Below are 14065 nucleotides of genomic sequence, written 5' to 3'. Positions count from 1 at the left end.
ACAGTAATGCTTCTGACTTAGTTAACGTTTTATTTGGTAAGTCTATCCTTTCAAGGAATATTTTTTTCAATTGGTAAACACTGGACTTTTTCCTTAAAACAGTAATGCCTCAATGATTTAATTACAACTCCTAGGATTGCTTAGCTCCAATGCCCCCAGTTTTGAGGATGTCACTTGAATTTGTTTGAACTTCAATTGATCTTCAGTCCTGATACCGGCTGTAACCTTCTTATAAATTTGCTTGAACTTCAGTTGATCTTCAGTCTTGATACTGGCTGTAGCCTTCTTATAATGATTCTCTTACCGTGACCAAGTCACCTCTTCAGGGTTTTTAACTTGGCGGACCGTGGTAGCCTTAACTTTTGCCTGAACCGTCTTTCTAGGTTTTCGATTCAGCAGGCTATCCCCTTAGCTTTTGCCTAAGCCGCCCTTTCGGGTTTTCAACTTAACAGGGGAATGATCTTAAATTTTGCCTAAACCGCCCTTTCAGGTTTTCAGTCTAGCAGATCTTCAAACTCCATTTTTTTTTATTCATCATCATTTTTTTGTTTTTGTTTCGGGACCTAGATCATTAGTTCTGAACACCGGAAGGACTTTATAGGTAGGATAGGGCTTTTCAAAGAATGGCTTAAGGTTCAACAAAGATTTCGACCGAACCTGTGAATAGGTTGCCTACATATCCCAAGGTAGGAATCAGGTCGTGTATAGTTCAGGGCGAATGCCCCTAGTTTGAAGATAAATTGTTCGAAAGTTTATTGATTTTTCTTTTTTTTCTTCTTTCTGGAATAATTGACTTCTCTTCTTTAGGAACTTGTCCCCTTTTTTTCTGAAAGGATTGAATTTCTTTTTTTTTTTTTGGATTGATTGAATTGCTTTTCTTTTTTGAATTGACCGAACTCAGTTTAACCGAGCTGCCTACGTACCCCAGTGTAGGGATCAGGTCTCGCGTAGTTCGGGGCGAATGCCCCTAGTTTGATGGGTTTTCAAGAAAATTTCATTTAGGTTCGAAGGGTTTGCAAACCAGTATTCTTTTGACGTTGGGTTCTGATTTTGGGATTTATTCGGCCAAAGGAGGCCTTCCGATGTTCAGATTGGGAGTCGATCTAGTTTACTAGAGTCCCTCTGGTACTGATTATTTATTTTTTTATTTTCTTTTTCTTTTTTTTACGGAGTTTGACGGCATTTCCAGGTAAGAGATAATAAATCTTCTTCTTTCAAGATTCTAATACGTGCCTTCGACTTTCATAGAGCGAAACTTGTTCTTCGACATCCTCCATCTATGGATTTGTAACTCTTGATATCTGATGATCACTTTTCAATGCTTGCTCTTGAACTTCTTATCTCGAATTTGATGGCTTCATGTTATGAATTTGAGAACCAAGGTCATTGATTGGAAATATGAAAGTTGTTTCCACTCCATGCCCCTTGCATAGCATATGATATTCACTTCATTCTTTCTTGAACCTTCTATCTGGGTCTTTCTCTTGGCATTAATGGTAACACTTACCGGACCATCTTTTTATCCTCAAAATAGGTTTACCAATTCTTCACACTCTTCAGAGGGTAATGTATTTTCAATCGGCATTTACTGGATCAAGGTTTCAGTGCCAGTGTTTACCACTTTAATTTCATCTTTGAAAGGCTGAGATTGGCGCTCCTCCTCTTGTTCAAGTAATCGTTGTGACTCAAGTGGAGTTTCGTCAATTTTGTCCTCATTTGAGGAGGGAGTCTTATTTTAAGATCAGAAGCACACTTAAGAAATAGACACAAGTGAACTATTGGAACTGAAATTTTATTTAAAGAAAAAAAATACTACATCTCACAACCTATCCTGAACATGTTCAGGATTCACAACTCTAAAAGAAAAGCAAAAGATAACTTGCCTCGACTAGGCATTAACCTTGAACTGTAGAACCGGACTCAACAATTGTACTGACCATGATGGCTGACTCAAAATAAAATAATAAACGACTAAAACTTTAACTGCCGCAACTGTCTAGCTTCGGAGGCTCGGCGAAAGCTGGCTCATAAATGGTACTTTCAACTTCTGATTCTTTTCATTGCAACCGGGCCTGTGCTTCTTTGAACCCTCAGTTATCTAAGCATTGCGATCGGCTGGCGGCAGTACTGCATGATTCGGGTAGGCTAATTTTTTTTTCATCAATCAACTTTTGGATCCTGAGTTTTAAGGCAATGCAATTATCAGTAAGGTGGCCAGGGCCTCTATGGTATTCACAATACTGGTCCATTCTCCAATTTGTTGGTAAAGGATTAGGAGGAGCCCTAATGCCGGGTAGGGTAATGTGACCTGAAGCTAACCCTTGCTGCAAAATGACTGATGATGGAAATGGGAGAGGGGTAAATTCCTTCTTGAGCGCTTGCTTAGGTGTTGCTGTTAACTGATTGTATTTGAATACCATAGGGTTTTGTAACTCCTTGATTTTTTTCGAAGTAAAATTGCCTCTGTTATAAACCCCATGTATTGTGGCCACTTTGATTTCCTGACCTATGGAGACCGGGCTCATCACTGTACATTGCTGGTCGTGATTATCGTGAGACTTTCTCTTCATTTGCTCAAACCACGGTTTGTGGTCATCAGGAAAGGATGAAGCTTCGCCGCTTGACAAAAGATTTTGAGGGTCGAGGAGCCCCATGTCTATAAGGTCTTGAATATCATATTTCAAGCTGAGGCATTTATCAGTTGCATGACCATGACGTAAATGATAATCACAAAATTCTTTCATTTGGAAGGTCCCAGGACTGGGAAGAGGATTAGGAACAGGCTCTGATTCCAATAGTGTTATCATTCTTTCCTTGAGCAACCATTTCAAAGCATCAGGTCGCGAGATCGGCAAGTCAGTGAATTCTCTTTTAGTAGTCTCAGATGGTGGCTCTTGGTTATATTCAAGAATTAAGGGCCCAATAAAATCCTGCTGGTGCTGAGAGATAGAGTTTCTGGTAACAACACCTTGGACTTTGGTATTTTTGTCAGCGAAATGCTTCGAACTTTGGGACTGACAATACCAGGTTTGCATTTGTTGCTTCATCTGATGAACTTCTTCTGTTAGCGCAGCCATTTGTCTAGAGAGATTCACAATTAGTTCTTCCAAACCCATAACCATGGAGAGGCTCGGATTTTTGCCCTTAGAGACAACAGTGGTTGGACCAAATTTCTCAGTAAGTTGAGCTTTGATGAATTGATTTTCTTCCTTCAATTCCTTCATCAGTTGGACGAGCTGGGCCAGGGTTTCTGTGACATGAAAGAGCTGAAAATTTTCCATAGAATCGGCCATCGGTAGGAAAAAGTGGATAGAGAGACTTCCAAAGAAAATGGGGAATTAGCTTCTTCACTGGCCACGAATAGATTCAAACCCAAGAAGCTTTCCTGGATTTTCAGCAGTGAGCAATCCTGACATAGGAACAATAAACACGAGATGCGAGCTTGAAATTCAGGGAATTTCTCCTTTCTATGATTGACATGATAATTATGATACGACTAGATAAGGAACGAGAGGTAAAATGATGGTTCCTCAAAACAAATACACACAGCAATGATGACATAACAGCACGCGGGGAATGCCCCTCGTTCAAGGATTATGAGAGTAAACTCTGAAGGATTCAGCAGAAATATTCTTGAAAAAGGTATCCCCTAGAGGAGGAAGAGACCAAGGGTACAGGCAAGATTGGATCATCAAGATTGCATGATCAAATGATTGAGACACAATTTCCGCCAATGAAGACACAATCGAATCCCACAAGAGACGAATGATAGACACATGATCAAAATGTGAGATTGCATAGGATTACTTTCAACGGGTAGATCAAGAATAACTAATCCTATGAGATCTTTGGAAATGATGGGATTTATATCCTAACCCCAAAGGAAAAGTTTTTAGTCTTCGCACATTTTAACAGTGTTACCTGAAGGCATCAACCCTAATCCTAATCTAGCGGAGTGGAGAGAGGATCTCGACTCATGACTTTGTTTGTGTACCTAGGACCGATCGTAGCCATTGGAAGATGGACTACGGCCTAATCTAGACACAAATGGGTAAGATATCCTAAACTAGGCTCACACATGTGGTGCACATGTGTTCGTATACTGCATGCATGTGTGGGTTAATCTAGGGGTAAGGCCAAGAGTCCCCTTAGCGCGAATCCATGTTCGATATACTGTACCAGTGTCCGGCGTATCAGTACGTGAACAAGAGATCCGTTTACGCACCATAAAGGTACTAGGCTAAGGGTGGAATGCTTCTCTAGCACAGAGGCACCAGGTGATGAAATCCCAGTCAACCATGCTAGATAACACTCCGGGTTCCTAAAATAGGACGTGTGTGCATGTGAAATGCAAGGGTTTAGATGCAAGTGATGTAAGTGTGTGCAATAAGTTCGCGCAATCTATGATGCCTTCAGGTTTTGTTAAATTAAGTTCGAGTAAAATGTGATGAGAAAATAAAACGAGACAAACTAATCTAACAAGTATAGAGTTTTTATGAGCCAGTTAAATTAAATTCAAATGAATTATCTTTTGAAATTTTAATGAAGTTAGGTGGTCCCCAGCAGAGTCGCCAGACTGTGGGACCCGATCCCTCGAGAGGGGTGGGGCGCGAGCCGCCATGCACTCTCTCTTGGTCTCTCGTACCCACGCGATTGGCGTGTGCATTTTATTATTGATTCGTCTTTCCTGTGAACTTGGGATCACTAAGGCAATCCGAATTCCACACGAAAGAGACTGACAGAGTCGCCACCTAGATGTGGGATCTAGGACCCATAATTAACCAGAAATCTAGACTCGCTACCTGGTTACGAGAATGGAAGGTATGGGGAGTTATCCACCACATGCACCATTCTTGTCCGATAATCGGTCTTCGATTCCAAAAGCTAACTCTTTTAAATTTATTTTAAATGGCTCATTCAACTCTATGTTAATGTGCGAACTAAGTGACATGCATCCTAGAATCTAATTTCAATGTGAATCCTAGATGTGTATCTTGATTTATTAATTTGTCTGGATTCATTCTAAGTGAAAGTTCTCCTAGAATTCTAATTTCATGGAAAACCCTAACTGATTTGATTAAGTATTTACAAGAAAATTAATATACAAAACACCACAATTTGTTTGTGGTGCCGACTCGCGGGTGGTATGCCATCAGACATCCAAGCTGCCTACGTACCCAAGCCTTACTGGGATCAGAGTCGACGTAGTTCGGTGCACCTAAGCTAAGCTACATATGCCTAACTCAACTAGGACACCGACTTAGACGGATTTGACTGTTTCAACAGTTTTAAGAGGAATTATTTAATTCAAGTTGAGGATTTTATTATCTTAGGATTTCATCTAAGATGCTATATGATTCTTATCTGAATGCAAGTTGTCCCTTAGACTAATGCAGGTTTGCCTACATCCTAGTTTACTAGGCTTGTCTTAAGGAAAGATTGGGTGACTAGTGTAACTAGACCTATGGTACGGTTGCTATACATAGCAAGCGTCCGTGATGAGGCTGGACTCCTAACTCTAGGACTCCCTAAAATTTAGGACACGACACAACACTAGTGTTCCTAAATTGGGCTCTAATGGTTCTTAGATTGGAAACCATAATCCAATGGTTCCGAAAGACTCGAGACAAATCAATTCAAATTCTTGAAGTTAATTAATTTCAGATTTCATGGATTTTCGATTTATGGACACTTGAGGATTACCAATGGTTCTAGGGTTCACCAATTTCGGCCCAGAATAGCATCCAAGGAAGGGAATCGTGCGTTCTTTCCTTGCGCAATTTAATACTTAGGTTATAACATCTTATTGCCTGGCATATCTCAGGATTTCCGTGGACAGTAACCTCGGAGCCAACAACATGCTATAGCTTAAGTATTCAAATTGTCAAAGATCGGTTGCAATTGGGATACGATTATGGATGCACTGGCCATTTTTCCAGGAAAATCTAAAGATCCTAAAATTTCTGTTTCAATGGATTAAGGAGTGAACATGTGACAAAATTTAAGGTTCTTTGGAAATTTTCACAATGATTTTTAATTAATTTCGAATTTTCAATGGATTTTATCAATTTTAAGCATATGAGTGATTTTACAAGTGAAATTATTGCAAACAAATTCGAAATGAGTTGAAATTTCTACAGCAGCAAGATATGATGAAATGTAGCTTACGGAAAGAGTTTTACAGATTTTTACATTAAGCTCATATTTAATTTCGATTTAACAATTGATTGACCAGATTGCACAAATAACACAGAAACCACTAGAAATATGAATCTAAATTCAATGAAATTTCTACAGTAATAAGATATAAGTAAAAATAACATACTGAGAAATTTTCATGAATTTTGGAAACCATTTACTATCAGTTTCAGATTTTTTAATTTTCAGACCAGATTATGAATTAACCCTACATCCCATATGAAAACAGATCCAAATCACTTGAAACTTTTACAGTAACTAGAAATGTGAGATTGAAGACTACTGTAAAAATTTTAAGAATTTTAGTTGTGATCTGATGTCAGTAACAATTCCTTCAAAAGCTGATAAATTTCAAAGAAAGCATAAAATAATATACCAAACAAATTCTACAAATTCTCAAAATTTCATGGTAGAATGTACTGGTATCATATTAGTTTCCCACGAAATTTCATTAATTTTGGAATTCATTTAGTATATATTTTATTTTCGAAACACTCATGGAGATCATGATTTTGAGCATACATATTTAATTTTCAACTAAATCCAATTAAATACTAAAAATCATGCAAATATACCAAATAATTCTAGAAAAATCTAAAAATTAAGTACCTACCTGTGATCGAAATCCTCGTCGAATCCGAGAGCCAAAAAATTCGAAAATCGCACCGCCGCTTGATCCGCTTCCGCTTTCTTTCTCTTTTTCTTTGTTTTATTTTCTTTTATATTTTTTTTTATATGGAACAAGGGAGAGAGATGGGGAGAAACAAATAAGGAGAGAAAGTAGATAATGATAGTGTGAGAGTGAGAGAGTGAGAGATATTGAGGGAGGGAGATATTGAGGGAGAGAAAGAGAAAACTATCCAAAAACAATGTGTTGTTTTTCTCCTCCTTTCTTCCTCTCATCACCTCTCTTTATATAGTGAAAAACTTAGTGGAGAGGTGGAAATAAAAAATGAGAATGGTGGGTGTGGTGGAGAATAATGGAATATATAATGGTAATGGTGGGAATGGTGGTGGGAATAATGGAATATATAATGGTAATGGTGGGAATGGTGGTGGGAATAATGGAATATATAATGGTAATGGTGGGAATGGTGGTGGGGATAATGGAATATATAATGGTAATGGTGGGAATGGTGGTGGGGATAATGGAATATATAATGGTAATGGAGATAATGGTGGTGGGGATAATGGAATATATAATGGTAATGGAGATAATGGTATTATTTTAAAGGGAAAAATGAAGTTAGTGGAAATGGTAGAGAAAGTTAAGTCATGCTAATGGTGAGTCCCACTTTGTGGGTTCCGCACAAGCGGGCCCCACATCAGCGGGCCCTACACAAGCGGGTCCCACATCAGCGGGTCCCACACAAACGGGTCCCACATCAGCGGGTCCCACACAAACGGGTCCCACACTAGCAGGTCCCACACTAGCAGGTCCCACACCAGCGGGTCCCACACAAACGGGTCCCACACCAGCGGGTCCCACACTAGCAGGTACAAATTCTCCCTAGTTTAGATTTTTCTGAATAATCCTTCTCAACATTTAGCGGGAAAATGCGAAACACGACGGAAATGACCAAAAATATTTAGAAATGTAACAAACGGATGCGGGAAAGAAAGACATTGGAAAACCGACGGAAAACAAACCCTAATTTCTTTATCGATTAAGGTAGAGCAAAATGGGGTGTCTACATTATCTAGATCAGAGGGTTGGGATCATCCTATAGAAATGCTTTTTCAAGCACAACCTATTTACATTGCGGCCCATCAGATGGACGGTTTGGATCATGCTATATCATGGTCTGTACAGTACTTTTTAAAAAATACGGGACTATAAGGGCTTACACCATATAAAAACTCATTAATTGCTTAAAATATGGGTGGCAAAATTGGCAGATCCGGATCGAAACTGAACCGAAAATTCAGTTTCGGTTTGGCTAACCCAACCGATTCAAATTTTGGTTCGGTTTGGTTTGGGGGTCAAACCGAACCGAAACCAAATCGTTGTCCCCTATTTCCATTGATTATGTGTAAGGGGTGATAAAATTGGCCGAATTGAACTGAAACCAAGCCGAAACCGAACCGAAAATTCAGTTTCGGTTTGGTAGAACCAAACCGATTCAAATTTTGGGTCGGTTCGGTTTGGGGGTCAAACCAAACCGTTGCCACCCCTAGACCAAACCGATTCAAATTTCAGTTCAGTTCGGTTTGGTTTGGGGGTCAAACCGAACCGCTGCCACGCCTAGACTAAACCGATTCAAATTTCGGTTCGGTTTGGGGGTCAAACCGAACCATTGCCACCCCTAGCTTAAACGGTATAAAATCTCACTTTCAAAAGAAAAGACGAACGTATCCAAGAATAGAGGATTCTGCACTACTAAAGCATTCCTCTAATCTTCCTCAAATCACTGAATATTTTCTATGGAAAAAATTGAGAGCTGGAAAATACCTCCTTTCACCAACTTGAATTCTCCTAGAGATGAAAATAGTTGATCACTCTAATAGCCCAAAAGCTTAGCTAAGCATCTCTTCTTTCTGATCTTGGTTGCTCCAAAAAGAGATTCCCCACAAACCCACTAAATTACTATTTAATATTTAAGAAAAAAAATGAGATTCTCAATAAACCCACCAATTAAATTACTATTTAATATTTTTGTAAAAAAAGAGAGAGAGTAAAGAAACATGCATACCTACCTTCACCAACATGAACTCTCCCTGTCCAATGGTCCCTACTTTGATCACTGTAATAAATAAAGACTATTTTATTATTCCCGTCACATTTTAACATACACACACATAAGTAATAGATAGATAGATAAATAGATACACACACCCCAAATTGCAGAATCAACTTTTGTTTTTGAATTGTTTAATTTTCAAAAGAAAAGAGATAAAACACATGCAAGAACATTCCTCTAATCTTCGTAGTTCCAAAAACAGATTCCTCAGAATCCCACAAAATCACTCTCTAATATCTAAGAAAAAATAGAGGGCACAAAAAGGAAAATACCTATTTTCACCAGTGTGAACTATCAAAGACAAAAATAGCTAGTCACTCTGATAACCTTAAAACTTTGCGATACACATCTCTTCCTGGCTTTAATGGCAATATATAAAGTTTTTTTCTAAAAAAATAAATAAGGAGATAATATGTTTTGCATTTGCTAGGCTGTAAAGCAAAGCGAATCGTCCTTTGCTTTAGTTCATGAGAAAAAGTACGGAATGTTGGCAGTACTTTCAAGAAATTACGGATTCGGATATGTTTTAAAACAAGAATCAAACACGGGTGATTCTTCAACATCAGGTGGTAAAAAGTTTCCAAGACCCTTCTAACATTATCAGAACCAAGATGGAGTCCTCGTATGTTGGTCCTTCATGATTCACTTTTTCATTAATTTAGTATTTTCTTTGAGAGAAAATCCCTCTGTATTTAATGCATCTCACCCCATTGAAGTTGGCACACTGCACGAGGCTTCTTTTGGTTCGTCTGAATGTGTATTTGAACCGATAGAACCTTGGGTTCGCTTGGATCGTGGTCGTCGGAAATAACTAGAGACGGAAGGATGCTTGACACCTGTTAAAAAAAACTTTTTGGGACGTTGGGGCCTTCATTCACAGCTAGTTTGGTTTGGATTTGAAATTTCCCTTTGAACCTAGAGTTCCTTAGGTTTGTTTAAATCTTGGTCGTCGCCAATATGCATAGACGGTCGGATCCACGACACGTGGACATCAATATGGAACGGTGGTGTCTTCTAATAATACCGTCATCTCTCTATATGGGATTCCACCGGCGTACCCATTATTTCTGCCAGCGTACCCCTTGATATTCCGGCGGCGTACTCTAGAATCCGGCGGCAAACTTGATATCTTTGAACGATGGGTGTTTCTTGAATCAGGTAGTGTACTTGATATTCCAGCGGTGTTCTCATCCAAAAGAGACGTGAGAAATAATAAAATATTCAATAACGTCGCCGTTCTAAGCCATAAGCCAAAAGAGACGTGAGAAATAATAAAATATTCAATAACGTCTGCATTCTAAGCCAAAAGAGACGTGAGAAATAATAAAATATCCAATAACTTCGCCGTTCTAAGCCAAAAGAGACGTGAGAAATAATAAAATATTCAATAATGTCGTCGTTCTAAGCCAAAAGAGACGTGAGAAATAATAAAATATTCAATAACGTCGTCGTCTCATCCAAAAGAGATGTGTAAATAATAAAATATTCAATAACTTAGCCGTTCTCAACCAAAAGAGAAGTGATAAATAATAAAATATTCAATAACTTAGCCGTTCTCAGCCAAAAGAGAGGTGATAAATAATAAAATATTAATTTAAAGATAATGATTGACGTTGGGTTATGAATTTGTCAGGAAGGAGAAAAATACGAGGACTCTGATCATGTCAAAAGGGTCTTGGGGTCTTCTTTCCACCCGATTTTGAAGAATCACCCGTGTTTGATGATTGTTTTAAAAAGTATCTGAAATCCGTAATTTCTGGAAACTACTACGCCATTCCGTACTTTTCTCTTAGTTCATTCGCCTTTTCTTCTCTCTTGATGACTCTATTTTCTTACACATTTAAGGCACTGATTAAATTACACTTACACCCCTACAATAGCAATAATGCCCAACATAGAAAAGTCAGTGGGTGTAGTTCATGACTTTCTCTCTTTTTTATGGTATTGTAAAGCATTGATAGAGAAATAAACCTAAAAGTATAAAGAAACAAGTTGTGAGTGGGACTGGGCATATACTGCATTATTGCAAGCCTGAGATCAAGGGTGTGGATGTTTTTTGGCCTCCGCATTTAACGTTTGAGTGTGACTGGATATTCTCAATATCTCATAGTCTCATAGTGGAAGACAAATCCCTTCTAATTTTCAGGCTTTTTTTCTTCATAGAATTTTTGTGACATTGATTTTTTGTGTAGTGATATATCCGCCCCTTTTGATTACTTGGACACCCAGCAGCAGTCTACGTGGCCATATATCACTTCCCTTATTTTTTTCTTCTGGAAATTAAATGATATATTTGTCCCCATTTCTTCCCCGGGGTACCCCCTTTAGTGTAAAAAGAGTGGTCACAATTGGAATATATGGGGTGGCCCGGGGAAGAAAAGGGGGTGACTTTATCGCTTCCCCTTTCTTAATACTACTTTTTAGAATAGAGAACACAATTTGTCATATTTTATATTACGCTACGAAATGGATAAACTACTGAGGATTATTGTAGTAAGAGAAGCCATTTTCAACATAAAGGTTGAAATAGAAGCTATTTTAAATTCTAAAGGGGAAATGATACCACAATCTTTTGACAATGTGAGATCCCATTATATTTCACTATATTTTCTCCTTTTCTGATACCGTTAAAGTCTACTAATTTTTCTATCGTAAGTCTAGGTAGTCAGTGCCCTCTACAAACCATTCGATTCATGTAATTTGGCTATTCTTGATCCAGAAAAGCATTATAATGTTGTGACTGGTGAGAAAAAACTGGCTATAAAGCCCTCGGGTTGCTTGCAATAATGTGGTGCAATCAGTATTGGTAGGACTCAAAATGAACTAGCTAGCTAAATCATTTTTTCAAGACAAATTCCTTTCTTGAAAGCATACAACTTGATACAAGGAGCATCGAGCAGCAACACAAGCTGGAGATCAACACAACCGGCAACTAAAATAAACTCGTGGGGGTTTGAAAACACATGCCACCGTTTGGAAAAACAACTCCAATTTAACACGTGAAGCAAAGCTCCTTCACCCATGTGAAAGAGCTAATGCTCTCTTCACAAGTGATGTCCCAAAAATAAGCTTTATTCAATCTATATCTTTCTTTCTTCTGCCATTACAATATATAGATTCAAAACTAAAGAATAGCAACCCCAAATACTTGCGTAACAATTATTCTCCATCTTCTATCTAAAGTAACAAAAATAAAAGCAAGAAATATGACTAAGATAATCCTAAAATATAAATCCCGTAATTGGCATATACCATATCCGAAAAATGCCCATAACTTGCTCAAATCAAGTCCAAATCGCGTGATCTTAGGCTAGTTACATAAGTAATTGAAAAACCTTTCTAAAGATACCAAAATCAAGCAAAAATAGCAAAATTTGACACCAAAAACATGGGACACAAATAAAATGACGAAAAATTAGAAAATAATGAATAAAGATTTGTTTCGCACTGCCGTTTTGCATCATTCACCCCTACTCGTAGAAAACTTGACCTTGAGTTTAGGCCATCGTCATCCAAATCTAATTTTCAACATTGCACTAAACTTTTATTCTTCATTTCTTCATCTTTTCTCGATCCTTTACATGATGCCTAGCCATGAAAAAGGGCTCTCAAAGGCACTCTCAGATCCATGGGTGTCTTCTCATGGATGCGGGCTTCGAGTAGTGCTAACTATGTGTGAATGTTTTCACTTGTTGTTAGAGTTCTTCGTTCTGTGCAGCTAGATCATGCTGTATGATATTAGGTGCAACAACTCCTTCATCCCGTTGTGAATGCGTCAGAGATCTCCTGTGCTATGATACCAACTGATGCAGAGAGTGTCGAGCGGGAACACAAGTTGGAGATCAACACAAGCATCAACTAAAATAAACTTGTGGGGGACTGAAAATCGATTCGACGGTAAACTCCAAATAACATGTGAAAGGAGCAAAGCTCTTTTACCCATGTGTAAGAGCCAATGCTTTCTTCACAAGTGATGTCCCAAAAATAAAATTTATTCAATCTATATCTTTCTTTCCTCATGCCATTACAATATATAGAGAGCCAAAACTTAAGAATAGCAACCATAAATACTTGCCTAACGATTATTCTCCATCTTCTATCAAAAGTAACAAAAATAAAACCTAACGATTATTCTCCATCTTCTATCAAAAGTAACAAAAATAAAAGCAAGAAATGTGACTAATATAATCCTAAAATTGAAATCCCGTAATTGACCTATATCATATCGTAAAATGCTCATTACTTGCTCAAATCAAGTACAAATGCCGTGATCTTAGGCTCATTGAAATTTTAATTTTTGTGTTCAAAATTATAACTTGAACCAATCTTATCATGATGATACTAATTTTGAAGAAAAGTTTGGGAAGGGAAATGTTTTCTTTCTTTTTTTTCACACGAAAAAATATAACTTGAACCAACCTTATTCAATTTTTATAAAGGGGAACTTCGATTTAGGATGTTATCCCTAAATATTTTCCCAAGAATGAACTTTCCGTCAGAAATATTTTTTTTGCAATCCAAACGGGGTCTTTTGTTATAGAGCTAGCTCAGTCATTTAGGAGCGCGTGTATAATACAACTCTTTGTATGCATTCTATTTTCACCTACAGTAATTTAGAAACTCTTTGGATAGGTCTACAAAAATATAATATTATAAGTAAATGATTTTCAAGTTAAAATATGATTATTTGTAAATAATAAATATAATAGTTTAGAAATGAATAGTGACCCCAAAGAGGCTTTAATGTCTAGTTTACAAGTCAGTCCCTGTTTGTTTGGGATTTAGAACCGATTGTGAATCCAAAACTGATAAACATAAATTGCAGCCGGGCTATGATTTTTTCAACCCCCACTTAGGATGATGCGCCCCCCTTTTAACGTGAATTAACGATAAGAGGGGGGCGCATCATCCTACAGCGGGGGTGAAAAATTCATCTCCCATTGCAGCCCAATAATCAGTTTTTTACTGACAATCTCGTTTCTCAAAATTAAAAACAAACAGGGCCTAAGGTGAAATTAAAATAATCGCGTTAGCAAAGGAGGCCGATTGGAATAAGAAAAGAATGGAGGCCGATTCCTATTCTTAATTACCGCAATCCAAATGCACCCTTGATATTTGATCCAACA

At 37.9% G+C, this 14065-nt stretch overlaps 1 protein-coding gene across 14 annotated transcripts in view; it reads right to left on the bottom strand.

Moving 5' to 3' along the window:
• Positions 1-9324, bottom strand: part of LOC143857162 (putative disease resistance protein At1g61190) — a 57704-nt gene extending 48380 nt beyond the window's left edge. For 3 of the 14 annotated variants that reach the window (XR_013238488.1, XR_013238490.1, XR_013238489.1), the window contains exons 1-3: positions 9212-9307; positions 8892-8942; positions 8651-8785 (exon numbers count right to left, since the gene is read on the bottom strand). Coding sequence is in view for 1 of the 14 variants with exons in the window: in XM_077367542.1 (XP_077223657.1) it covers positions 8896-8907 (12 nt within the window). In the remaining 13 variants the exon portion in view is untranslated. Of the gene's footprint in view, positions 1-8650; positions 8786-8891; positions 8943-9211 lie in introns of those variants that run through there. The other 11 variants (XR_013238487.1, XR_013238486.1, XM_077367536.1 and 8 more) reach the window with 10 other exon arrangements.
• Positions 9325-14065: the final 4741 nt, after the last annotated feature.

The sequence above is a fragment of the Tasmannia lanceolata genome, unplaced genomic scaffold (assembly GCF_043159265.1).
Source record: "Tasmannia lanceolata isolate RefF3 unplaced genomic scaffold, GAP_Taslan_0.1 ptg000024l, whole genome shotgun sequence".
In the NCBI taxonomy this organism is placed as follows: domain Eukaryota; kingdom Viridiplantae; phylum Streptophyta; class Magnoliopsida; order Canellales; family Winteraceae; genus Tasmannia; species Tasmannia lanceolata.
The sequence above is the reverse complement of the archived record's forward strand: the minus strand, read 5'-3'. Positions and strand labels throughout refer to the sequence as shown.